Source organism: Podarcis pityusensis (assembly GCF_964106645.2).
Source record: "Podarcis pityusensis genome assembly, chromosome: 8".
In the NCBI taxonomy this organism is placed as follows: Eukaryota; Metazoa; Chordata; class Lepidosauria; order Squamata; family Lacertidae; genus Podarcis; species Podarcis pityusensis.
This window is the reverse complement of record NC_138033.1, coordinates 25,660,268-25,687,391: the sequence shown is the minus strand read 5'-3', so window position 1 is coordinate 25,687,391 and position 27,124 is coordinate 25,660,268. Positions and strand designations below refer to the sequence as shown.

Below are 27,124 nucleotides of genomic sequence, written 5' to 3'. Positions count from 1 at the left end.
GATTTATATATCCTGTCTTTCCTCCAGGGACCTTAAAGCAGCATACATAGTCTCCCCCCACCTGCCTGTTGGCACCCTTAAAACAACCTTGTAAGGTAGGTGTGAGGCTGAGAGAATGATTGGTCCAAGGTTACCCAGTGAACTACATGGTTGGGTGTGCATTTGAATTTGGGCCTCCTGGGTCCTAGTTTGACACTATGAACCAGAGGTTCAAAGAGCACGGTGGGGCTGTTTGCAAAAGGGCTTTCAAACAGTCCCATGCTGGACTTTGTACAGTCTTGACAGCTGGGTCTTCAAAACGTAGCGTCATTCACCATCACCTATTTCCCTTGCACAGCTACAATTCCCATAATGGTGTAACAATCCTTCCTTCCAAGAAACTCGGAATTGTAGCTTTGTGTGGGGAATAGGGGTGTCCTAACAAGTCTCAATGCCCTTAAATAACAGTTTCAGAATACTTAGGGGGAAGCCATGGCTGCCTGAAGTGGTTTAATGCTGCTTTAAATGTATTGTGCAGATGTGGGCCTAGGTTGGACATGAAGCCCACAGGGTGGTGTTGGGCCAGTCACGATCTCACAGACTAACCTGCCTCGCAGGGCTGTTGTGAGGATAAAAGGTGGGACACCAACACTCTTTGCCAGTTGGTGCTTGTTAGAGGAAAGGTAGAACCTAACTGTAATAATGTCTCATACCATTGTCAATTCTTAATTGATTACGTATTTCATAAATTGTATTATGTATTATATACCAGAATAATTGGATTAATCAGAGGGGAAAGCCTCCTATTGGTGGATTAAAAGAGCACTTTAACCTCCAATTCCTGCTGCTGGATCAAAGGTCTATACCAAAAGAAAATAAAACCCCCACAACTACCTTGTAATTAGTTACTAATTAAGAATATGAGGTTAGTGAGTCTGTCCATATCTCCTATGGCAGAAATAAATGACTTGGGTTTCAGTCAGAGATGCATTTAAATTGTGGAGAATTTGCAATGTGCACATATAAATATTGCAGAGATTTCAGACTTCTTTATATGAAAAGATCAAGCTTAAGACAGGCAATAAGAAATCACGTTGGTTTGAGTTCTTGCAGTTAAGATCTCAGTGTTACAAGACAGCATTTTCAATACTATGGTCTAATTTGGATTTGAGAGAGGTTATGTGTGAAAACACTTTGGCCTCAACCCAGCAGAAATTGCTCCTGCTTTAAGCCCCAGTGAAATCAATAACCATTTTGCAGATGATGTGCAGCATGGAATGAATGCACACATGTTGAGAGGAGGGAGCAGGACTGCAGGCGTAGTCTCCACCTCCTACTTACACACATGGATTTATAAACGTGTACAGCTCAGGATTCCCGGTTGGGCAAAGAGAACCATAGGCATGTTCAGTTGTATGCAAACCTTCAAATGGACATGTGTAGGTCAGGGGTGCAACTTAGCATGGCAATTCTGCTTCTTTTGCCAGCCCCCAGCCCCACCCTGCACATCCACCCCCCCCCCCCGTTGCATATTGTCTGGCCTAACAGGACAAGCTGATAATCACAATTTCATGTGTGTCCTGTTGATTTTAATTCAACTTAAGTCTTGCTGTTTGGGGCACAAGGACCCTGATGCACAAGTTTTTTTGGGGTTTTTTACATTATTTTCAGAGTTGGAAGGTACCATGGAGGAGAGGGCTATTGCTAGCTGTTAAGTTGTGAAGCCATGGTTCCGATGCCGATGTGGAGGCGATGGATGGAACACAGTGCTCTAGCCAGAACGGTCAGCTCTGAATTGGTTCTGTTCAGTGATTTCGCTCGGTGTTTCGGCTCAGTGATTCAGCTCCGCTCAGAGGGTGGCTGCATCTGGCTGTGCTCTGTTGTCCATCAATCCCACCTTCGTTGCCAGTGTTAAGTTGCGGGTGAACATATCAGACAACACAGTGAGTCTTCAAACAGCTCTTGTTTATTCACAGGCCAGAACAGAACTGAACTGAAGGGTTCAGCCAGCCTGCTTATATAGAGCTCCACTAGAACGCAACAGTAACCATTTTCTGTAACTATCCAATCACTGAACGTCACTTTCAATCCCTTATTTGCATATGTGGACCTGAGTGAAAACTATCTACAGTATCCCCCTGCTGGCCCAGGGTGAGAACTTCAGTACATAATACTAGCCATTATGGCTTTGCTCCACTACTGCCTCCACAGTTGGAGGCAGTAATGCTTCTGAATACCAGTTATGGAAACTGCAGGAGGGGTGAGTGCTCATCCACCAGGTCCTGCTCATAGGCTTCCCACAGTCATCTGGTTGGCCACTGTGAGAACAGGATGCTGGACTAGATGGGCCATTGGCCTGATCCAGCGGGCTCTTCTTACATTCTTTGTAGTGGCTACTGCTTTGCAAGTAAGTCCTATAGCTCTGTCCTTCTATATACTCGTTTTAAATAAAAGCAACTAATACTGCAAAACCTGTTCTGGTTTTGGCTGATGGTGCATCTAATGAAGAACCTGTTCTCCCACAGTTTCTAACTCTGGGCTCTTTTTGGCTGTTGCTACTACATAAACTTTCCCTGAGCATAGTTGCTTTGGAGGCAAGCTGTTTCTCCTGCCTGAGGTTGGCTTGTTCCTTCCCAAATGTTTTTGACAGTTATTACATCATGCTTGTGTGTTAACCAAGGGATGAGATGTAATATATTGTTGCAGAATTATAGGGTAATATTAGAACATGCTGTTTCCTGTTGTGTTTTCTTGAGCCGTTTTAAGTTCAGCAACAGCCTCAAGCATGAGAGGGAAATGTACCCAGCCTTAATGATTTTTGTTTTCAGTAATCCTGTTTTTAGTTATAGAGTGACTGTTGTTTTAAAAGCTTTAGGAAGGTTAAGCATGCTTACACCTCGTAACCTTGAGTTCCACAGATGATATCTGTGCTATGTGAAAAATTATGGCCATGGCTTGGCATAGTTGGACACGCTTAAGCTTGCAAGCGTCGGTGAAGTCTAAAATATGATGAACGTAGCAGTGGATTGCGGCCCGCTTATTGTGTGTTGAACATAATGCAGGTTAGTATAAGAATTGGCTGCTTTTGGCGAACCCTCACTACCATCTTTCTGGCTCTATCCTCAGTGAGGAAGCATTCCTAGACATGTGTGCTAGGGAGTAAGCCCCACTGAACACCCTAAGACTTGCTTCCAAGTAGACATGTATAGGTTTGTGCTGTGATTATTATTTTTACAAGATAGATAACAATAAACTCTTAATTCTGTCTCCTGGGTTCAGTCACCAGTAGAAGGTGATAGTGATGATAGATTTTGACAGAAGCAAATGTGGTTGCTCTGAGAAGTCTTCTGTCTTCGAAAATCTGCCTTAGTTGGTGCTGTGTATACAGGGCGGTGGCTGAACAAAAATATCGACCTTTGCATCTGTTTGCTTTCTTGCACTGTGGTTGTTTTTTTTAAGTGCAGCTGCAGCATGGATTATGTGTTGAAGGTTCTTTACATCTGCAAGGAAGGATATTCTTGCTTGGAATGGTGTCCCCTTCCTTCTTGGAAAGGTGACTCCTTCCTTCACCGTTCAGTGTTGAGTGTCTCCTTTCCCCCTTGTGTTGTGCCTCTCTTCTAATCTCCCTCCCTTGCTGGGTTGTGGTGGGCAATGAAGCTTTCCTAGTTTGGCATTGTAGAGCTGAAATAACATTAGTGCTAGAAGTCAGGAAGACTCTCCTTTAGATTATTGCCCTAACCAAAACTCATTAGGTGGCTTTAGGCAAACTTGTGTGTCTTAACCTCAGTTCTCCTCCAGTCTCTGACATGGGAATAATACTGGCCTACCTTCCAAGATTGTTGTATGGATTACTGAAATGAAGTTGAATATTGAACTGGAAGCCTGGGACTCCTACACTTTGACCTATTTAAAACACCATCATATCACTTTAAACAGTCAAGGCTTCCCCCAAAGAATCCTGGGAATTGTAATTCTTTCAGAGGTGCTGAGGGAAGATCCCTATTGCCCTCACAGAGCTACAATTTCCAGAGTAGTTCAACAAACAATTCTTCTTCCCATGGAACTCTTGGAATTGTAGCTCTGTGCAAGGAATAGGATCTCCTAACAGCTCTCAGCACCCTTAACAAACTACAGGTCCCAGGACCTGGGTTCTTTGGGGAAGCCATGACAATTTTTTTAAGTGGTGTGATAATGCTTTAAATGTAGATTGTAGATAGGGCATGTGTGTGCTTTAAATTGAAGCATAACCAACCTGACATCATAAGTGCCTTCACTGTTACATTTCCTTACATGTGAAATTCATAAATGTGCTGGGAGCATAAAGTTTCTCTTTGATGTTGTGGTTTACATGTTTCATTTTATTGCATTACAAGTACACGCACTGCTATATGACAAAATGAGTTTAAAAAGCAAATGTGGATAAAAGACGACAGAACAAAAACAATTAGAGCCATAGCCCCAAAGAATAATAAGTGGTGATGTGGCAACCTGCATCAGAAAATTTTCAGTTTGCACGGGGAAATTTTCTGTCCTAGGGCATGATATCATTTTAGCATGTTTATTTTACTTGTATTTAGTAAATGAAGCTAAAACATTGACTTTGTTAAGCCTGCCTAATATTTGTTTGTAGTTGTCACTAATAGATTTATATAATGGCCATTTTTCCTTGGACAAACAAAGCACAGAATGGGATGTGGGTCTATTTTTTTTGGGGGGGGGGAATTATATCTGATGTCCCTGCTTATAAAGTTAGATTACAATAGAAATACTTTCAAAAGTGTGATGTATCTTTACAAAGGTAAAGGTAAAGGTACCCCTGCCCGTACGGGCCAGTCGTGTCCGACTCTAGGGTTGTGCGCCCATCTCACTTTCGAGGCCAGGGGCCAGCACTGTCCGGAGACACTTCCGGGTCACGTGGCCAGTGTGACGAAGCTGCTCTGGCGAGCCAGCACCAGCGCAGCACACGGAAACGCTGTTTACCTTCCTGCTAGCGGTACCTATTTATCTACTTGCACTTTGACGTGCTTTCGAACTGCTAGGTGGGCAGGAGCTGGGACCGAAAGACGGGAGCTCAGCCCGCTGCGGGGATTCGAACCGCCGACCATGTGATCGGCAAGCCCTAGGCACTGAGGTTTTACCCACAGCGCCACCCGCGTCCCTCTTTACAAAAGGGTCATTGAAATGGTGGTGGAGGATGAATCCCTGACACCCCTCTGTTTATGGAGAAGATGTAAGAGAACTACATTTCAAAGAAAGAAACAGATTTTAGGTGCATGAGTTAACTTTTCAGTGCTACAAACCAAATCATAGTCCCCGCCCCCTCAGTATCTAGCTGCCTCCATTCTAGCATCCGTCAATGTGCGTGTTTGGAGGGGAGGGGTGCAACATAGGATGTGGCCTGTCCTTGTGCAGAAGCTGCTGTTGGTCATGCATGGCTTTTCTCTCATGGTTAACACCAGCAAGGCCTCCCTATATGTCTGCCTCTGCACCTAAAGCTGTCTTAAGTTTCTGGATGTCTAAGGTTAAGCTGTAGGGTTATTTGGCACTGGAAAAGAAAATGTGCCAATGGTTGGGCCACTCTCCAAACCCATCCTGCTGCTCCCCTGCCAAATAGAAAAAACAGTGCCATCTTCATTTACCTTTTGCACCTGCCACATCTCTGCTGTTCTGGCGCTGTCCGTTTTCAATCTTGAGTATCAGTGAGATGAGCTTATGGGGCTTGGGGAGATACCATAGCTGAGAGAGAGAGAGAGAGAGAGAGAGAGAGAGAGAGAGAGAGAGAGCGCATACACCTGCATTATATGGACAAGGTCCCAGTTCAACCCCCAGCATCTCCAGTCTTTTATTTCTTTCTTCAAGGAGCAGAGAAAAACTTCCGCCTGAGATCCTCTGCCAGTCAGAGGAGACAAATAGTCTGCTCCGATGGAAGGCAACTTCCTAAGCTTTTAGCATCTAAATTGCATGATGACTGTGTTTGCCCCCTGGTCTCTAATTCTTAGACATGCTGCCGTCAGGTTTTCAAGCTTGTCTGTTCAGTGATGAGCACAATTAAAAAGTACTACCAGAAACCTTTTAGTGCATGGTTTCTCAATATGTGGTGGCCAGCCACTTTTGTTGCAGCCATCAAGGCACCAGATTTCTTTTATGGGCTGGAATATGACTCTGCTGTCACATTCCATATCTGCATACATGCACATGATTCCGTAATCCCGTCTGCGGCCACAGCTGCATACCAGTTTGAGGATACTTTCTGTAGCTCAGGTGTGGGTCGAAGGAAGGCTGAGAGGTGGCCCGGCATCTGCTGGCTTCAGGGCTCCTTGCAAAGAGTTCTGGACTAGCGCAAACTATGCTGGTCTAATCCAGCAAAGCACGACTTGCCCTTAAGCAAAGGGATAAAGGGTTTGGAGTTGTTGTTTTTCGTGTGCAGTTGGACACAAAAGAAGGAGTTGGGAAAAATTGTGTGCAGTTGGAAAGCTGATAATGTACAATTTGTAAAATGGGCATTATGTGTGGGGTATATTTCACGTGCTAGACATATATGCTTATGAAGCACTTAACATGTCAGGAATAGCATGTATGCAGATTATGTAAGGGTAGAATGCACTCAGTTAACTGTCCAAGCATATTAAAACATTTTCTTCTTTTTGGCCAGAATCTCTGCTTGCTGCACCTTTGGGCAGTTAATGCTTCATCACATCCTTGCATATATCCTTAAAGGAATCCTTTTCTGTGTGCCTGTTAGTTACTGGGTTATGGCAGATGCATCAATGAATTGCTGCTGTATAGTAGATATTGCAGAGGGTTCTGACCAGATGACCCTTGGGAGTTGCTTCCAACTCTATGATTCTGTGATAAGAACTACTGACTCCTGTGGAGAAATCACCACTGATGCAGGGTGTAAACAAGGAGCAAAGTATGCTTTGTGTTCATTCAGCTGTGCATCTGATGGGGAATCTTTGCAGTTGGAAATTCTGCTTTTAAAACCCTGCTTGGGATCACAGAGCACAAGACGACATATGGCTTTATTGCTAAGAGATCCTGCATATCTGTTTAAAAACACATCAGTGGACCACTGGGAATTCTAGTTTTAAAAAGAAAAGTGGCATCCATAAGCCTAAAGATAGCTTATCCCTCCTGTTGTCCTCCGCAAACAAAAACTCTTGGAGAACACTTTTTAGTGAAATATTTGTCCTTCCTGCTTCTTACTGTAGAGATAGAACCTTCTCTGTGGAAACCCCTCAGCTATGTAATTTCTTGCCCACAGAGGTGCATCTGGCACCTTCACTGTGTACTCTTTGTTGTACTATATTCTGAAAATGCGCCTTTTACCCTGACCTTTGAGATACATACAGTGGTACCTCAGGTTACATACGTTTCAGGTTACAGATGCTTCAGGTTACAGACTCTGCTAACCCAGAAATAGTACCTCAGGTTAAGAACTTTGCTTCAGGATGAGAACAGAAATCGTGCTCCGGCGGTGTGGCAGCAGTGGGAGGCCCCCATTAGCTAAAGCGGTACCTCAGGTTAAGAACAGTTTCAAGTTAAGAATGGACCTCCACAACAAATTAAGTTCTTAACCCGAGGTACCACTGTATTTTGGACCCACCCTGTTCTCTTAAGTGTAATTTGCTTTAATGATTTAATATTGTATTTTAAAATGCTTGTAGAAATCTACTAATTAATAATAATAGGTTTTTTCCAACTAAGTTCTACCCAGAGTAGACTGACTGAAATTAATTGATGTACACTAGTCACACCCATTCATTTCAGTGGGTTTAATCTGAATATAAGTAATGTTGAATACAACCTAGTAGTAGTAGCAGCAGCAACAACAACAACAACAACAACAACAACAACAACCTGACTTATGCAGGTGAATTACTCCAGGATTCAAGAGGGCTGCCCATCACTTAAATTGTTATATAGTCAGCGGGATATTCCTAATGGTATATTTCAGTTCCTTGGAAGAAAAAAAAAAGTCTCAGTCTTGCATTGTACATGCATTACAGGCCTCTATCTGAAATAGGATGCTGCTGTGTCTCTAGGTTGGGCTTGGAGAATACTTCTGGTCTTGGATGGAGAAACAGGCAGGGCTTTGTTTTCAAGCAGGTACTGTACCTTGGCTGTTTCAGTGACCTCACTGGGAAAGACCGCGGCAGCGGTACTCCTTTTTAGTTTTCCCTTGCAGCTTTTGTTTCATTGGGGTTGGCATACATAACTTTCCTCAGGCAGCAGTTTTGGGAGTTATCATTAGGGCTGCAAATTGTCAATTATTTAGCTTATTAAATGTTTTAACCACTTGGGCTTCCTCCCTCCGGCATCAAAACACCTTTGAAGATCTTTGAGTGCTTCTATTTGAGAGCTGCTATTTTCTAACATACAGTACACAATCTGCTAACTAGCAGAAAAAAGAAAAGAAAAGAAAAGGAAAGGAAAATCCAGGTGACATTGCTGTCTAGTTGTTGCATTCTGGTATTTCCTGTGTTTTGTCCTTCCATCTCTTAAGATTATTCTTAGTATATATTAATTGATTTATACCGCACCTTTTCCCCTGATAGGGTTCAAGACAACTTACAGATAAAACAAGAATGGCTAAATACATGGGTGGAAGGGCAATCATTAAAAAAAAACACCTGCTTTGTGGTATATTTAAGGGCAATTAATGCCAGCCTTTTGCACAACTGACTGGACTGGCAAAGCCTAATTCACTCCAGCATTTTCTGGTTGTTGTTGTTTTTTTAATGATATTTATTGAGAATTTTAAAATTACAAAGAAAAAAGAAGGAAAAAACAAGAGAAAAAGAAAAAGAAAGAAAAAGGTAGATAAAAATAACAATTAAACAATACAAATCAATAAAAGCCAAAGTCAAAAAGAAAAAACAAAACACACAATACATCAAAATCAAAGAGCAAAAATAAACAAAAAAATTAAGAACAAATCCAATATTCCCAAATCCTTAACTTTCATTAACTTATTTCATCGACCTCCTCACACCTCCCTTTTTTGTATTCTAGTTGTTAATTATCTCAGCAAATCCTTTCCATCTTTCACAATATTCTGTCATTTAATTACCTTAATCTATTTTAACCTTATCTTACCATAAAAAACCCTAAAACATAAAGCTTAAATCTTATTTATACCAAATTCTTTTAACCATAACATATTCTTACATAATTCTTACATAATTCTTTTTAACGTTTCTGCTAAAGCCAAATAATTTCATTCCAACATTTTTCTAATACTCATTAATTTTACGATACTTTTCCAAATAAATTTTTATAACTTTCTTCCAATCTTCATCCATCGTCTCTTCTTCCTGGTCTCGGGTTTTGTCAGTCCTTTCTATTCCATCCATCTAGTTAATCAACCTGGTGACCTTATATCCAAGGCTCTTAAGTCTTTTCCATGTCCCTTCCGCAGGTCGTCTTCATATTTATACCTGTACTTTACTTTGTCTTCTGCTGATCTTATTCTTAATTTCCTTCCTTTCACTCGGGGAGACTCCAACTTGGAACATGGAAAAGATTTAAGAGCCTCGGATATAAGGTCACCAGGTTGATGGACCAGATGGATGGAATAGAAAGGACTGACAATATCTTTGTCCCTTCTCGACAAGTCAGCCCCTTTTCCATAGTCAGCACTGAAATCCATGTGATATTTAGAGGCATGTTTCAAAGTCCCTCCAAAGTTAAGGGCCTCCACAACTCCGAACTCCCCCCGGCCCAAAGCCAGACTCGAAATGTCAAAACATCCCTGCATAGGGGGATCCATCCAGCCCCCCATCTCCAGGCCATACAGAACTCCATCTCTCCGAATCTGACTTTTTCCAGGTTCATTCGTCAAATCCAACAACTCATGTTCCTGCTGGGCCGCAGCTCTCTCCATAACTGTTACTTGAGATTCAGCAACAACCTCCTCCTTTATCTGATCTGTCAAAGCACATTCCTGGGTTAATTCCTGAGTGGGTTCTATATAGGTACCCACTGCCTGTCCAAAATTTCCAATCGCAACCGTCATCAAATTCATCTTCTCATGTAACTGTTCCAATAAAGCACTTGTCTTGCAAAAAGCAAGCACCAAAGCCTCCTCTTTGTTCAAGGTCGAAGTCTGGTCCCACGATCTTTAATCTCTACAGCTGCAAAGCTCCCCAGTTCTACTCTAATAACAGTTTCACAAGCTCCCTCTAGGGGAAACAATTTCTATTTGTATCCATCTTTCTTTCTTTTTTTAAAAGGCAGATCTAGCAACAAAGTTTTCCTTTTTCGGATATTTTGTTCCTTTTAAATGCGAAAGGGAACAATGGAATCAATATGCTTCTCTTCTTTTGACTATCTGTCAAAAACGTTTGTCCATGGTCAATGAACTTCCCCAAAACGTCTGTCCTGACACCCCGCTCCCAGGTTCAAGACGGTGGAAATTTACCTTTCTTTACTCTCTCTTCTGCAGGTTTAGACAGTCTAAAAAAGGTTCCCCCCTCTTCTCCTGCTTCCAAGGGGGGTTCAGTAATTTTAAATGATGAAAATTTAATCCTTTACAAGCGGCTTTCCAGACTCTAGCTTGCCGTGTCTTTGCTTCAATCTATTTACAAAAGCGGAAGGCGGACTTCCTGTTTAGACCTTCCCGCTTCGGTGCCAAATTAAGAAATTTCATTGTCCAATTTTCCGTTCTACTCACGGGCAGTTGTTTAAAATCCAATTGTCGACAGGAAAAAGTCAGCGCTCTCCAGCAACAGCAATGCGGCTTCACTCCGTGAAAAGAGCAGTCGATTCGAAGCACTGCGCCATTCACCCCACGTCGCTCCGGATCCCCGAAACCGGGTTTCCCCGCGAGTAGGGGAGGCGCAAAAGGTGCCAGCCGAATCCCACGTCCACAGGCTTCTCCCGCCTGTGGTTTTTAGTGGGTCTCCGCCTCGCCGCGGCGGTCCAGACCCTAATTCTCACGGAGTGGATTCCTCCCGATCAGAGGAAATCCGCCATTGCCAGAGGCGCTAACCCGGAAGTCACTCCAGCATTTTCTGGTTGCAGCACTGCTTTTTACCTGTCCAGAATTCATAGGACTTTTGTTAAAAGTTAAAAAGCAGAGGTAGAGAACATTTTGTCAGCCTGAGGGCTCCATTTCCTCATGGGAAAACCTTCTGGATGTCACATGCCTATGATAGGCAGACCAGATGCAGAACTGTGGGGAGCAATAGGTGTGTCTCCTACCATCGTAGAATCGGCTACACCCCAGCCATGCAAAAGTGAATTGTTTCTGGTCCTTCTCTCTTTCTCTTTCTCTTTCTCTTTTTCTCTTTCCCTTGCACATGGACATACACACTCCCTTTCCTCCAGCCAGGCAAACAAGAAGCATTATCACAGTTCAAGGGCACATTCCAGCCAAGCAAAAGCACTCAGGAGTGAACCAGTGAGGGGTGTTGCCTGGGGAGACTACCAAAGGCTGGACAGAGTGAGCTGGAGTCTGCATTTGGCCCCCAGTCCTGAGGTTGACCACAACTGCTTAAAGGAAGCGGGAGGTTCAGTTCAGCCCACTTCCATTTCCAGTCCATGAACAGAGTGTTTACCTGCATTGGTCTCTGGCACCTCTCCTATCATATGTTCTGCGGTATAGTCCCTTTTCCCCCACTGCTTCTCTTTTCAACAGCTACCTCTTACCTTTTGTCAACTTTTAATTCTTGCACTGAAGTGCAAGTGTGCAAAAAAGAAAAAAAAGGAAAAAAACAAGTAAATGTTCAAACTTTTGTTTGGGACGGATATTGTTGGAGCATTGATGGTACCACCCACTTTTCCCTCTGGTGTTGGGGTGGCCTCTGCAGGACTGTAATGGGCACTAATTCAAGCATATTGTGTAACCAAAATGAAAGACCATTTTTGGGGGGAGTGCAGTAGACCAGCGTGTTAACCGCTCCTAAAATCCACACTCTTTGCACGAAGCTGACTTAGTCAACCTATCTCTTTTGTGCTTCCTGTGAGTGTCAGATTACTCTTTTTCTCACTGCTGCTGCTGTCTCTGGCTTCTGTCCTTTCAACGTCAAGCATCCATGGCTGTTTAAACAGGGAATAATGGAGGACTGTTAGGACTTGCATTGGAAATAGTTGACCCTATTTCCCCTGCCCCCCCCCCCCCAACCTGCCTTTGTTCCACAGAGTTATCATGCCCCCTTGAGGCTTGTGCAGTTAGTACAACTTGCATGGAAAGCACATGGGGAATTTGTTTGTTGTTTGCTGGGATCCTAACCTACAGAGAAGCCATTGCTCACAACTGGGGAACTTGCGGCCCTTCAGATCTCATTTGGCTCCAGCTCCCATCAACCCCAGCTGGTATGGCCAGTCATTGGGCATGATGGGAGCTGTAGTCCAACAACAACTGGAGAACCAAAGGTCCCGTCCCCCGCCCTGATCTAAATGTAAACTCATGTTTCTAGGCATAGGAAAGCATCTGTCCTTGACAGTTTTTGAGCATTGCTTGGAAATATAGGAATCTGTCATATACCACTTCAGACCATTTGTCCATATTGTCTAGATTGATCGGCAGTGACTCCTCAGGGTCTCAGGCAAAGGGTATTTCCTAGAACCTGCTTACCTGATCTTTCTGTGTTGGGGATTGAACTTCAGGTTGGGGATATGAACAGCAGGTGTTTTGCCTCTGATATGTGGCCCCCATGATTCAGTAGGGCAGCCCCACGGGCAAGATGCTGCTGCTTTCTGTCAGCTCCTTGCAGGAGGTACCTGAGCACTGAGTTTGTAACTCTTAGGGCCCAAAAGTACCAGAGTCAGTCCCAGCAAATGGGAAGCGCAAATGCAAATTATGTGTCTCTTGTTGCAAGAGGCACAAGGAATTTTACAACTCAGAGAACTCATTCCGCATTAAACCACAAAGGACTTTGCTTAATCCTACCAGCAAGTACAGACACTGGCCTGAGCTGTACATGCAGGTAAATAAGGTGGGACTGAGGTGATAGAATGGGCTGCACCACTTCAGCTTGTAGCTTCTAAGGTGGGTTCCCGTGAATGCTCTTTCTTTAAAAACAAAACAAACAAACAAACAAAACTTTACTGAAAATAGAAAAGCAGCACAATAGGGAGGAAAAAGAGCTGGGATGAATTTCCACTTAAAGGGGAGCATGTGCAAATATGACCACCCCACTACAGTGTGAAGTGGTACAGTCTATTCTGCCACCTTATTCTGTTGCATATATAACGAAGCTGGCTGAGGTTTCTGACCTTTCTTCTTTTCTTTTCTTTTTTTGCACACCCTAGAAATACACCAGAGGTGTGGAATGTGAAGGAGTCTAGAATCTAAATGTTTAAAATGAAACAGAAGAGCAAGAGTGTGGTTGAGGCAGAGGGCATTCTTATTTCCTGCTGCAGTTATTTGCTAACCTGAAACTCAGTCTTGTGGCTTTACCATCCCTTAACTTACTGGATTAGTCTCCTGCGGGTGGGGGGGGGGAGGACTCACAAACCCCATTCCTATGCCATGCAGCAGAAAATTAAGCTTCGGGATTTGCTCACATGAGATGTAGTGATGGCCACCAGCTTGGTTGGCTTTAAACAGGGTTTAGATAATTTCATGAAAGGTAAGACTATCATGGTGACTAGTCATTATGACTATGTCCTACCTCCAGCGTCAGAGGCAGCCTACCTCTGAACAGAAATTGCTGGGGAGCACCAGCAGGAAGTGTGCTAATGTGCTTATGTCCTGCTTGCAGGTTTCTCATAGGACATGAGCACATTAGCTTGCAGGGAGACAAGCACTCGCTGGAGCCAGAGGCAATGACAGGCAGAGCCACCCGCGGATTGGTTGTAAGTAGGCGTGCAGTTGTGCAGTTGATAGAACAGTGCCCCGTTTGCCCTAATGGTCCAGTTTCTGCTTGTGTGTTACTATGGATCATGGAGGTTAACAGCCAAATTTAGGAGGAGGAAGGGACAAATTTAATGTGTCTTTTTAAAAATCCTGCCTTTGTCAGTTAACTTGGGGCTCACGGTGAAAGACCCAGTGCACTTCAATGGAACGTATCCCTGCTTTCCCTTAGCTCGGGCCGGCAACTTCCACCCCTAAATTGATTTTCTCATTTTTATGAGGCATCCACACACTGCCAAATTCCTCTTTAGCAACTGGCAGTGTCTATTTGCAGCCTCCTGGACTTCACACCTTCCGGAAGAGGGTTTCCTTCCTGTGACAACTTTATCTTCCTTGTAATGAGAGATTGAGACATAAATAACCACCTTTTGTTCATTTGTGAACCTGTGTTGTGTGGTTGTCTGTAGGACGGTTTTACTGTTGGGCAGAACAATTCAAACCCTCTCCACACCCACCCAACCTGTTCATGGCCAGAGTTTTGGCTTCATCCAAGGCAGAGATGGGGAAGCTGTGGCCCTCCAGACGTTGTTGGACTCCCAACCCATCAGCCCCATCCAGCTGCATCTAAAGAGACTCCACTCCTCATCCCTGCTGAAAGAGTTTGAGATTAAGAGATTGTCCTGCCCATTTTGTATCTCTTCTTGTCCAACCAGTGTCAGTGTCAGAAGAGGTGGGGAAGAGGTCTGGCCCGCAGACCTCTTTAATGAAACATGTCACCTGCCCCATACCTGATGTTCCCTGCAGTGAGCAGTTAAAGGAGCCCATGATGCTCTGACTGCTCATGGGCAAGCAGGGAGAGCACTGGGGGTTGTCTGAGCTGAAGAGGGGGAACTTTCCCGATCCCCAGTTGAGCTGCCCAAACAAGCTACCTTGTCCCAGCCCGCAAACGCCTGGGTGAAACTGCCTCAGCTCTCAAGGTGAGAGCTGGGGCAGTTTCACTCAGTGTCTCGCAGGCAGAGGCCAATGCATCTTGTTTTTTCAACATCGTGGTATATCACCAAACCGCAGTGTTTGGCTTGCGATACACCGCAATGTTGAAAAGCTGTTATCGCCCTTCCCTAATAGATGGTCCCTCCCACCTCTCAAAGTTGACCTGCCACAGTGGTGAAGAGAGAACGATGTCGCCCACCGGGCCAAAAAGCCACCCAGCTGCAATAATTTTCTACACATTTTCTTATTAATAAGCGATTTAGGTAAGTGATCATGGCAGGTGTTTAAATATTTACTTGTACATGCAATACAAAATAAATTAGGCGTAAGTAGGGTACTTCAATCTCTGGTTTCTTTTGTAGTTTAAAAAAAAAAAGAAAGAGAGAAAGAAAGAAAGAAATCTAGGTTGTACTAACACACACTTCTGCAAAAATAGAAATAAAAGGCTTTAAATGTGCAGAGGGTGTGAGAATCTGAGGCTAATTTTTAAATTCAAATTCTTCAACACAGCTTTCTAAGGCGTCTCCCAAACTTATTATCTATCCTGGCTTTTGCCACCACCCCAACTTCTCTGGGTTATTTCCTTGGGTGGTTTTTTTCTTCTTCTATTATTCTTTCAGGCCACTGATTTAGAAACTCTGTTCCGGGGAACCTTGAGATTTCTTGGTGCCTTATCAACTGTTTCCTCTTCAGTCAAAATGTTTAAATAACAGCGGGCAACATTCCCTGAAAGAGAACTTGTTTATCTCTGCTGATCTTCCTCTGCAGTGCTCTGATGCCAGAGACCTGTTTTGAGGGATGTGCTCAGTACGCTGAGCATGAGGGGCCAATGAAATTTTGGCCAAAAAACTGTTTTGCTCCAGTGTACTCCTCTGAGCCCTCTTCTGAGGAACCCCAGTGTGTTGCAATAACTGACAGTGTTCCCTGAAGGTTGAAAGTTTGAAAGCTACCGCTGTGAACTGTGCCAAGTGTGCTGGTTGCGCCTAAACACAGCTCTTATCATTTTCCAGAAGAAAATGGTGTCAGCACAAGTCTGTGCGTGCACCACTTGCTTATGTACACAGTAGAAGTGTATCAAAGCACGCAAGGGAGCCAGATGTGTGTGTCCGCTGCGTGTAAGCATTTTCTCACAAGTTCTTAAGTTCTCCTTCAATCTTTTATTGACCTTTCACAATACAGCAGTAATTCTGTCTCACTGAGCAGTTTCATATTGTCTGGAGACTTTCCTTGCCCACCCATCCCCTAAATATGAAATGATAATTGTCCAAATTGTTTACAAATGAGATGTCACATTTTTGCTCGCTCCCCACGTTTTAATGGCTATAACTTTGAATGCAGCTCTGGGTACAGCTTCATGCTATTCATTTTCCAGGGCTGTGAGCCATAAAAATGCCTGCGTAGGGAACAGTAGGGTGTGCCTGGAGTAACTGTGCATGTTTGGCTCTTGTGGCTTCCTTACATGTTCATGCATGCACACACATGTATATCTCTATACATCAGTGTTTGGCATAGCCACATATTGAGGCTGTAGTGGCCAACCTCTTCCCAGAACCTAGGAGGAAGTAGCCTCAGTGCACACATAAGAAGGTGGAAGTGCATCTCTGACTATCCACAGCAAGGCTCACATTCTCCATACTGGGAATGCCATATTTTGCCATCCATGTTACAAAACAGCAGTGGGGGGTGGGGCTCTGGCTCAAAGGCTGCCTGTGGCCCTTGGTCTAATTTTCATGTGGGTGGGAGGAGCCTGGGCCCCTGGGCAGAGCCATCTGTTTCTCCCCCAGCAGCCCACTGGACAGGATGCAAAAAAAGAAGGAGTTGTTGGAGAGTGAGTGAAGGGGGCAGGCAGAAGGTTCCTGGTTCAGTCCCTGGCATCTGTGGGTGGGGCTGCAAAGTCTTCCTTCTGAAATGCTTGATTGCTGCTGCCAGTTAGTGCAGACAGTACTGAGCTACATGGACCCAAAGGTCTGACCTTGTATGTCCTGTGCAGACATTTTGCGGGGAAGGACTGTAGCTCAATGACAAAACACATGTGTTGCGTGCTAAAGTTTTTAGGTACATGAAGTTATGGTCTGAGTCTGACATAAGGCAGCTTCATTTGTTTAAAACACCCTGGAGAATACAATATTGTATTCTAGCCTGAATACTGGTGCCAGGGGAATCTCCTTGGGGAGGGCATTCCATAACCAGGATCCTGTGGTGTCATTCTGTGATTTCTAGATGTCAAGGAAGCCCTAAGAGGCCTTGGCAAATGTGAGCATGTTGGTATGGAAGAAGGCACTCCAATTGGGTTAACACCACAATGAGACCAACATTTATTTGATTCTATTATTTGTGTATGTTATGATCTGCACACGTGCAGGCTTTTTATATATAGCCTTCAGAGTGAGGCCAGAAGCCCACTTCTAGTGCATAGTGCAAGAGACAGCTGCTGTTTTGGAGCAGCTTTTATCACACTGGCAGCTTCCTGTTTATGAAATTCTGATCCGTGCTCTGGTTGTAACCAATACTGATTTAGCCACCTTCTACAGGATGCATTTGATTTCTGTACAGGAGAATGGTTGGCTTGCCTCTCTCTCTCTTTTCTCTATCTGCAGATCCACAACTCTGCTGGGAGATCAGAACATCTCCCAATCAACTGTTGCTTGTGTGTGTTAATCTAGCAGCTGCTAAGGTAGCACAAGAGCTATTTCACACAACCTGCAAAGGTGTAGCGGGTGGGAGAGGAGAGTGAATTTGGACAGAGTTTGTAGCTTGCAGAGAAGCAGTCAGGCATCTGGTCTCTCTAGGGCTGAAGCCAAAATTCTTTTTCCATGCTGGTATTGTATTACTGCAGAGAGTTTATCAGTAAGCAGTAGCAAAGCAACTGCAGTCAAAGCACTCAAGTGGGATTTTCTGTTATACACTCGTATCAATTTCCATTCTTATACAACAATACTTTTCTTTTGGAAAAGAAAACATATAAATAAAATTTACATACAAAAAAGCACTCAAGTGAGAATCCAGAACACAAGAAAAAATGAAAAATTTCAAAGGATGGCTGTGTTTTGGTTTGCATATTGTTTTGACAAGTGCAAATTAGGTAAGTTTTACCATTTAAAGCAAACTGAAAAATTTGTACAGTGGTACCTCGGGTTACAGACGCTTCAGGTTACATACGCTTCAGATTACAGACTCCGCTAACCCAGAAATATTACCTCGAGTTAAGAACTTTCCTTCAGGATGAGAACAGAAATCGTGCTCCGGTGGCACAGCGGCAGCAAGAGGCCCCATTAGCTAAAGTGGTGCTTCAGGTTAAGAACAGTTTCACGTTAAGTATGGATCTCCAGAACGAATTAAGTACTTAACCCGAGGTACCACTGTATCTTCCATTCCTACTCCTGTGCAGGTCTGCCTAGATTTGTGAATTCAGCTCTATTGTAGCCACAGCAAAAATTAAAGTCGGGGTGACCTTTCTTCCCAATTTGTTAATCCACAACACTTTCCCTGCCTCTAGTTCCACCCATCATCCTTTCTGGCTCTGCCCAGCACCAGCACACTGCCCCTGCCCTCAACAGATTATAGTCCCTCCAAGTGTCCCAATTTTTCATGGACAGTCCCACTTTTACAGAAGCCGCCCTGATTTCTGATTTGATCCTGAAATGTCCCGCTTTTCCTTAGGATGTCTCTATTTTTATCAGAGAAATGTTGGAGGGTATGGAATTATCCAACCCCTGAGCCATCTGAAGGTAGCCCTGAATAGGGAAGTTCTCTTAATGTTTAATGTCCTGTTATGTTTATGTTTATGTGTGTGTATATATATATATATTCGGAAGCAGCCCAGAGTGGCTGGGGCAACCCAGTCAGATGGTTGGGGTATAAATAGTAACATTATTATTATGGAATAGGATGTTGGATGGTATGAGATTCCCCATTAGGGCAGGGATTTGCTGGGCTCCATGTCGCAGCCAGCATGGCCAGTGGTCAGGGATGTTTTAGCTAAGCAGCATCTGGAGGGCCACGGGTTCACTGCTTTCAAATTCAAGATGGGCATACGGCACTTGGAGCCCACCCTTCCTCCTAGAAGCTCAGTCAGGTAAGCATTTGTCCTGAGTGTAACCTTCACAACAAGCTTGTGAGGTAGCTTAGGCTGGAAGAAAGTGAGCAACCCGTGGTTGCGCCAAGGTGAGCATCACAGCTGAACGTGAGGTGGAGATTCCAAGGCCCTATCCACTACTGTACTATAGTGGTTTCAAAGTCCATACGTTGAAGGAATCCTCTTCACCTTGATGAACTTCTGTTCATGCTTATAAAGCGTTCTTGGACTTAGAGTGCATATTAAGTCCCATGTGGCCCCATACAGGCCTTTTCAAGGGATGCTAATAACTGCCTTGCACCAATCAGACTTACTTATTCATCTAGCCCACTATGGTTCAACCCTGACTGACAGTGGCTTTCAAAGTTCTCAGGCAAAGAAAAGCATTTCCCACCACCTGCTTACTGATCCTTCTAACAGAAGGTACTAGGTATTGAACCTGAGATCTTCACGCGAAGCAGATGCATGCATGAGATACCTTGCAATCACTATGGATGAACTCGGTGTTCTCTAGAATACACCCAGCGCTTCAATGCCTTTATATTGTGGAGGAAGTTCAGTCATGGTGGGTTTTTCGCAGAAGCGTATCTGCTGTTAACTTCTCGTTTAAGGAGCCCTTGCTAAGCTTTTGCAGAACAGAAGAGTTCCTTGGAACACATTTGAGATCCCCTGCATAGGTTGAAGTCCAGCTTCAGGGTGATTCTCCAGATGATGATCAAATCTTGACTTTCTCTAGAAAGTTCTCTGCACCCCTTGTTTGCTCCCATCTCTATATGTAGATGTAACCATCCCATCTCTATGTAAGGCAGGGATGGGGAACCTGTGACACTCCAGACATTGTTAAACTTTGACTCCCATCAGCTCCAGCCAGCCTGGGCGGTGGTCAGAGAAAGTAGGAATTGTTGTGCAGCAACAACCGCACCATGTTGGCTTCCTCTGTGTGAAGCATGTCATCTGTACCTGTCTCTGATCATAATGTTATTGCGAAGAAGGCTGCTTCAGAATGGCAGTAACTTTCTGCAAATGATACATTCATTCTTTCATACACACACCTTACAATTTGGTGGTCGATATAGGGGAACTGTGTGGGAGTCGTCGGCTCTCCACGTTTCCACATCAATTTGCGATTTTTAAAAAAAGTCCTCATGAAGATTCATCAGCAATTCAGTTCAAACATCTCTTAATGGATACATCTTTGTATGCAAGCTTGCCAAATATACACATTTTTTGCATTGCAATTTCCCCTTATATCGTGCATCCTTCTGTGCAATTCTCAATATATGAATTCTGTATGCACAATTTACCCTAGCATATGCATTTTTTGAATGCAGAGAAGTGTTACTTTTATAGGCCAATATTTTAAAGCTGTGTTTTGGTTCACATATATTGTTTGGAAATGTGCAAATTAGGTAGATTCGCATTTCTGCCTTTTCCCTATCTACGAAGCACATTAGGGATCACACCCGAGGTCATTCGCCCTTTCAGTACCTTTCTGATTCATCAGCTGGGCTGCATGCTAGAAGCACTCTGTGGTTTATCTGTGGGGAAATTACACAGTTTCCTCTAGTCGGAAAGTTCCAAAATATGCCCAGATGACATAGCGCTGCTGCCCAGAGCAACCCTGCTGGCGTCCATGCTCAGGAGAAGGTGGCTAGCAGGCGATGGGAAAACAACTTCCTAGAGCTACAGAGATGATGAGGCTTCTGTTCCACACCAGGGCAAGTGCTATGATCCCTTGTGGTTGTTTTGGCTGGGCTGGGCTGGGCTGTTTACAACACAGCTGGCCCCCTGCTGGTTTGTCTGCTTGGAGCAGGGGGCAGAAGGCCTGAGAGATTACCAGGGATGCGTGATGAGAACCGAGGGCCTGTGGGCAACTTTTAAGTGTAGATTGTTGCTAGATTGTTGTAGAATTTGTTGCTAAGTTTTGGAAAGTCCAGAATTTTAGGGAGGCCCTCTAAACTAAAGGGATGGGGGACGTTGCCTTATACCAGCTGACATTGTTTTGTCCATCTAGCTTACATGTTGTCTCCTCTTAGTGGCAGTGTGTGTCCAGGGTCTCTGGCAGGGAGATGTCTTCCACCTTTGCCTGCACTTCAGGCTATTGAAACAAATTCTTGCGTTTCCACTGGCCATCACTAAGTACTTTTTGCTGCTGCTGTTGTCTCAGCCACCGGAAGGGGTTTGGAATATTGTTGTTTTAGTTTTTTGTAATACTGAAGTTTCTTTATACTGGGTATTTTAATGGTTGCAAGCTGCTTTGAGTGGACAATTTTAATTTTAAAATGATGAGATATTTTTTGCAGCCAGGATTGAATGTGTCCCATCTGAATGCAGTGTTTGTGCTCTGCCACTCAGCCAGGTTTCTTCCATTTATTATTGTTATCAATGTTATTTTTTTAATTATTATTATTATTATTATTATTATTTTTTGTTGTTGTTGTCTGAAAAATATATTATGGAGACTGATTTCCATGATCAAAATTACACTTTCTCTTGTTGTAGAAAGTGGAAAGTATTTTTGAGTATATTTTTGGCTTTGATTGCTGGCACTTTGGTTAGAATGGAGGCACTGAGGAATACCTTTGTGTGAATGAATGAGAGAGAAGAAGCGGGCATTTATAGGCGTCAGGTGGTCTAGTAGCCAGACTCAAGGGTCAGCTGCCTGGGCTGCTTCTTGTGGTGGCACATTGACTTTTGGAAACTTCCCTTCCCATTTGCCTGGCACCAAATTTAATTTCTCCTCAACACTGAATAAAAGCATTTCGTTTTTGCTGGGGCTGTGGGCTTTTCATGGCTTTTAGATCAGTCTTGCTACCTGCCTTAAGTATCTGCTGCTGCTTTAATAGTGCTATCTTAAACATTGTTTTAATCTAATGAAATGTTCGTTAGTTGCCTTGATTGAGGACACTGTTCTGAATGGCAGAACAAAATCATCTTAAAAGGATTTTAAGTAGGCTGTGTTTGGCCTACTGGTAATTACACTGGGTGATATTGAGCTAAATCATACTCAAGAATAGATCTATTGAAATCAATAGGCTCTGGACCATTTATTCCAGTGGATCTACTCTGAGTTTGATTTAGTTGTATTTAACTCTAGGTTAGCCTTTCCCAACCTGGTGCTCTCCAAATATTGTCTAGTAGAAATTCCTCTCATGCCTGACCGTTAGCTGTGCTTGCTGGGGCTGATGGGATTTGTAGTCCTAAGCATCTAGAGAGCACAAGTTCGGGGGGTTATCTTCAAGGCAGCAATAGCTAGAGACCCCTTGGTGTATTTATCCATTTTTGGTTTATGGTTCCTGCACTATATTTATGTTTGTGTGTGTGTGCACTTCTTTTGCATATGCTGTAAAGGCTAAGATCCGAATTTGTTTAAAGCGTCTTTTTTTCTGAACAAACAAACAAGCTCACAAAACCCCAAAGTTTTGACTATTTGCACAGATTTAAAAGAAGAGTTAAAGGGTCAGGAGGTGGTAATGTGTTTCAGCTGACGGACGATTTGGCTTGGCACTTTAAAATGGCACCTGGCTTTGCCTGCTTAGAGCTGTCGTTCTGCAGGGTAAAGTGCCATGTATCAGGCGCCACCATGAAGATGGAGGGGATAAGTTAAGGGTGGGGAAAATTTTTGGCCTGGCAGACCAGATCTTTTACCTCCCCATCTCCACACCACAGATCAGCTATTGACACCAGGGGACTGCTAGGTAGGTGCCCCATGCACTTGTCACAGCCCAAGGGGGGAGGGGAAGGGTCTGCTGATTGGAGTAGACTAAACTGAGGCCAATTCCTGTTCCTTCCTGAAAGTGAATTGCACTAAAATGTAGGCGTTTAGTGGTGTGGATGCACAAAATACTGTACAAGCAACAATAATGTGTATCTTTCTTGATTTATGCAGGGTACACTTTTTTCTTTTAGAGGGGTCAATGGAAGGAGGAACATCAATCAGAAGCTGTCATTGTCGCCTGTAGCTCAGTACTGTCTGCACTGATTGGCAGCGACTATCCAGGGACTGACTTTTTTCCCCACACAAAGCTTGTGCTGCACCCACTGAACTGCATTTACCTCTGTCTGTCAATTTGGCTCCCGTTTCCGATAAGCCTAGCAAGTATTTCATAAATGAGTTGCCAGGGAATTTTGCCCATACTGTTCCTCCACCTTAAAAAAAAATAAACCCCAAACCTAAACCATCTAAAGAAGCTGTGAAGAAGCTAGTTCCTCTTTATCTTGGAATACAAATGAACATCCTGTTTCCAAAACCACCTGCAAGATACGGAAGCGGGTGAAATGGCAAGAAAAGAAGGGTGCTTCCCCCAACCGTATTATGCACACCCACCCACACCTTTTCTTATCTTAAAGGAAGGGGGATGTGCAGGATACATATCTCCTGAAAGCTGCTTGAGAGCAGGGCTTTGCCTACCAGAAGAAGCACAGCAAATCAGTTAACCAGCATTGCCCAACCTGGTGCCCTCCATATGCAACTCCCATCACCCCTAGCTAGAGTGGCCACACAAGCTGGGTCTTATGGGACTTATCATCCGAGGGGCACCTGGTTGCCAAAGACTGCAACAGACTGTTCCCTGGGTGTGTGAGGTTGTTGCTGGCTCCTTCTGCTTCAGCCTTGGTGCTTGTCAAAATATTTGCCTGTTGGTTGTATGGAGGGAGAATTCTGCCTGTGGGGAGGGGGAAGTTAGCAGGATTTGTAGTGCTGCACAGTTTGCATTATTTGGCGGACAAGGCATGTGTGGATTATCATTGGATCTAGCCTTGGTTGGTAGCATTCAGCAACTACTTGGCTAAGGCCCGTCTTTGGCCTTGTGGTTGTTGTTGTTTATCCCTTTTCCCCCCACTAGAATCCCTTTGGATTCAAACTATACCCAGGTTTTCCTAACAGAGGCAAAGCTTTAGATCAAGGGCTATTATGGTTACGACAGAGGAACTCGTTATTTGGGCTCGCTCATCACAACAACCCTGTGAAGAAGATAGCAAGTGGCTCCTGGTGCGATGACCAGAGAGCCTTCATGACTGAGTGGGAATTGGAACCTCCTCAGTCAGCGCCACATTATTATGCTAGAGCGCGGGGTGCGGGGAGCTGTTGTGCAATGAATTTTCAGCAAGGAACCCCCTTAAACCTGCAAGAGGCAGTTTGTGCACCTCACCACTGACACTCTTCTTGGATGGGCTCCACGCTGTGTGAGGATAGCAGCAGCAGCATCACTGGATTAGTGTTTGCCCTTTCTTCTTCAGATTTTAAATGGTCAGATACTTCCCGGTTACAAGTTTGCAGCTTCTCTTTTCGGCCTGGGCTCAGAGAAACCCACTTGTTCCGGAAATGGTTCCCTCTTCTTCCTCCCAGCTGTAGAGACTTTGCTGCAGATTGAGATAAGTGGAAGTAACAACAGCTTTTGCAAGGGACTCTTTACAGTTCACGTAGAGAGTCCTGCTTGCAGGAGGCTTGCGGTTTGAGCATTTATTTGGTTCATTTCCTCTGCTGTGTTTTTGTGTTTGTTTTTAAAGGGTGTTAAAGAGTTTATCCTCATCTCTGCACATTTAAAGCAGCTTGGGGGTGGGGTGGGGTCGTTACATCCAAACATTTTCAAGAGACATGCCCTTTAGATGTGTTCCTCTTTGCACTTAAGCAGTTGTGGAGGCAGAGCATCTAGGAGATGAAGTAATTTACAAAATAAAAATGAAATTGGTTGCACGTTCCCCCCCCCTTCCTCGCACAATGCAGGTGAAAGACAAGTGTCCTTTAAATGCCAACAGGCAGGGAGGCCTTTTACCTATATGCAACATTATAATAATTGCTCCACTCATCATCATTATTTTTTAAATTTGTTTATTATGCCATCAATGCACATGGTATTTTGGAGTTACACAGGGCCAGTCTGGTGGAGTGGTTGGGTTGAGACTAGGAAGGCGAGGAGTTCAAGTTCCTTTTCAGCCGTGAACCTTATTGACTGGCACTGGATCTGTTGCTGTCTGGGCTGGCCCTGCCATTTGTTAAAATGAGTCAGGAAGATGAAAGAGTCACATCCTTACTCCGTTGGCAGCAGGGCCCCGCCAACCTAAGTCTGCCCATGTCAGTCCTCACCTGCTTGCCTTCTTACATGCATCCAGTTTGGGGGGTGCTCAGCTTCCTCGTCCTTAGTCTCAGTGTTTCCCCTTGTAGAACTCAATACGTAGGGGCAAAACTAGAATGAATGAATGTAAGACAGAGTTGTTCTGCCTGGCCTTTGGCTTGGAATTCACTTGATCCCCTCTATCCTTTTTCCTTTCTCCTTTTGTGATGGAACTCCTGTTTGGGGACTTCCTTGGCTTTTTTTCTGGCCCACATAGGACCAGTCTGGATAGTTGGCCTTGGTGAAGATTTGACGTTTTCATCCCAAAAAAAGTTTTTGATTTGAGTTTCTACTGAAATGAGGCTGCATTTTAATGTTGTATTTTAATCTTGTTGTATTTAATGGTGTATTTTAATCTTGTTTTTAAGTTGTATTTTAATCAATTGGCTAAGCGGGTGTTAGCTGTCCTGAGCCGGGTCTTGGCTCGGGAGGGCAGGGTATAAATAAAATTTATTATTATTATTAATGAGGCTCGGCTTGTCATTGGTTCTGGCTCCTCCAGCTACTGTCGGGCTGGCTGCTTTCTGTCCCACCAGCCTTAAAGGTCAGGTTATTTGTTCTAAATCTTCCAACATTCAGCTTCATTGGATGCCCACGGGTCCTCATGTTGTTCTCCCTCCTTCATAACTTTTCAGTGTCAACTTTCTCTATGCCATGCATAATTTTATGAACTTTTATCAAATCACCTCTTTCTTGCCTTTTCTCTAAACCAAAAAGCTTACGGGATTGCACCCAGGACCTTCATCATGCAAAACAGGTGCTTTATTACAGAGCACATCAAGAGTGCTTACAATTAACTTCTGTTGTGGATGCATGCTGCAGGAATGAAAATGAGAAGTTTTGAGAGAGGATTCCTACTTGAGTTTCAGCCTGTGCTAGTACAAGATCTCAGGAGCAATCCCTAACTCTTACACACAGACAGTTGGACATAAAGACTAAGGAATCAGGACTTTCATGTGGTGGGCACCAACACTTTGGAATTCCCTTACCTTGAATATGAGGCAGGCACTATCTTTCTCTCATCTTTTCAGCATCTACTGAAGACCTTCCTCTTCCAACTAGCCTTTTATGTGAAGGTCATTATCCCAGTCTGAATTTGCATTGGAACTATTTTAACTGTTTTTTAAAAGTGAAATTGTGCTGAAATGTTGCTACTGTTTTTATACCTGGAATTGTTTTTGATTGTTTCATATATGAAACTGTTTTGGATTTGTTTTTACACTTGTTTCATGATTGTAGCTGGTTTACTTGGTTGATAATTTTTTCCAAAGGTTTTCTAAAGTTCAGTTAAAGACCTCTCAAAGAAAACAGAGAATGGATTAATGACCTTTTACTGTATTGTATTGATAGTTTGCTTTCTCATTTGGTGAACTGACAAGAAATTGTACGTTAGGAACAAAATTGGATGAGATTAGGACAATGGAACTTTTTGTAGAGTTAATCATGCCAGCTAACAGACGAATAATTTATTGTTAAATGAAGTTCAAATAATATTAGCTAAAGCACAAAACATTATGTAAAGAAACTTACATTGGTCACTATGGAATTACTCCATGACTTGTCTGCCACTATTCTGTAAAGAGTATATAAACCTGTTGGCCCAGTGGTACCTCGGGTTACAAATGCTTTAGGTTACAAATGCTTCAGGTTACAGACTCCGCTAACCTGGAAGAAGTACCTCAGGTTAAGAACTTTACCTCAGGATGAGAACAGAAATTGTGCAGCGGCGCAGCGGCAGCAGGAGGCCCCATTAGCTAAAGTGGTATCTCAGGTTAAGAACAGTTTCAGGTTAAGAATGGACCTCCGGAACGAATTAAGTTCTTAACCAGAGGTACCACTGTACCAAAAAGTATCCAAATTCTGCCATCGAACACAAATATGTATGTAAAACTTTTTTGTGGCATATTAGCATTGCTCACTGCCTGCTGCTTCTATGATTCAAACTGATTTTGTCACAAAGAAAGAAAGATTCACTTTCTTTCTTCCATTCTTTTTCTGCTGCTGCTGTTGCTACTACTACTATATCAATATGAACTGGGAATTTTACCAGGAAAAATTGAAACCTAAGGTTCAGTAGATAATTGTACTATGTGTTGATGAGCATGGAAGTCACAACCTTTTGTTTGTGCTATACTTTTGACACTTTAGAGGAACAGCGGCAATTTG

At 43.6% G+C, this 27,124-nt stretch overlaps 1 protein-coding gene across 4 annotated transcripts in view; it reads left to right on the top strand.

The window, feature by feature from the left end:
* The window catches only part of RPS6KA1 (ribosomal protein S6 kinase A1), an 86,444-nt gene that overhangs the window by 25,238 nt on the left and 34,082 nt on the right, over positions 1–27,124 (top strand). The window contains exon 1 of one of the 4 annotated variants that reach the window (XM_081015904.1): positions 3,021–3,041. The exons of 2 other annotated variants lie outside the window; for them this stretch is intronic. In XM_081015904.1, coding sequence (XP_080872030.1) covers positions 3,036–3,041 — 6 coding nt within the window. In that variant the 5' untranslated portion in view covers positions 3,021–3,035. Of the gene's footprint in view, positions 1–3,020; positions 3,042–13,737; positions 13,783–27,124 lie in introns of those variants that run through there. One more of the 4 variants, XM_081015903.1, reaches the window with a different exon arrangement.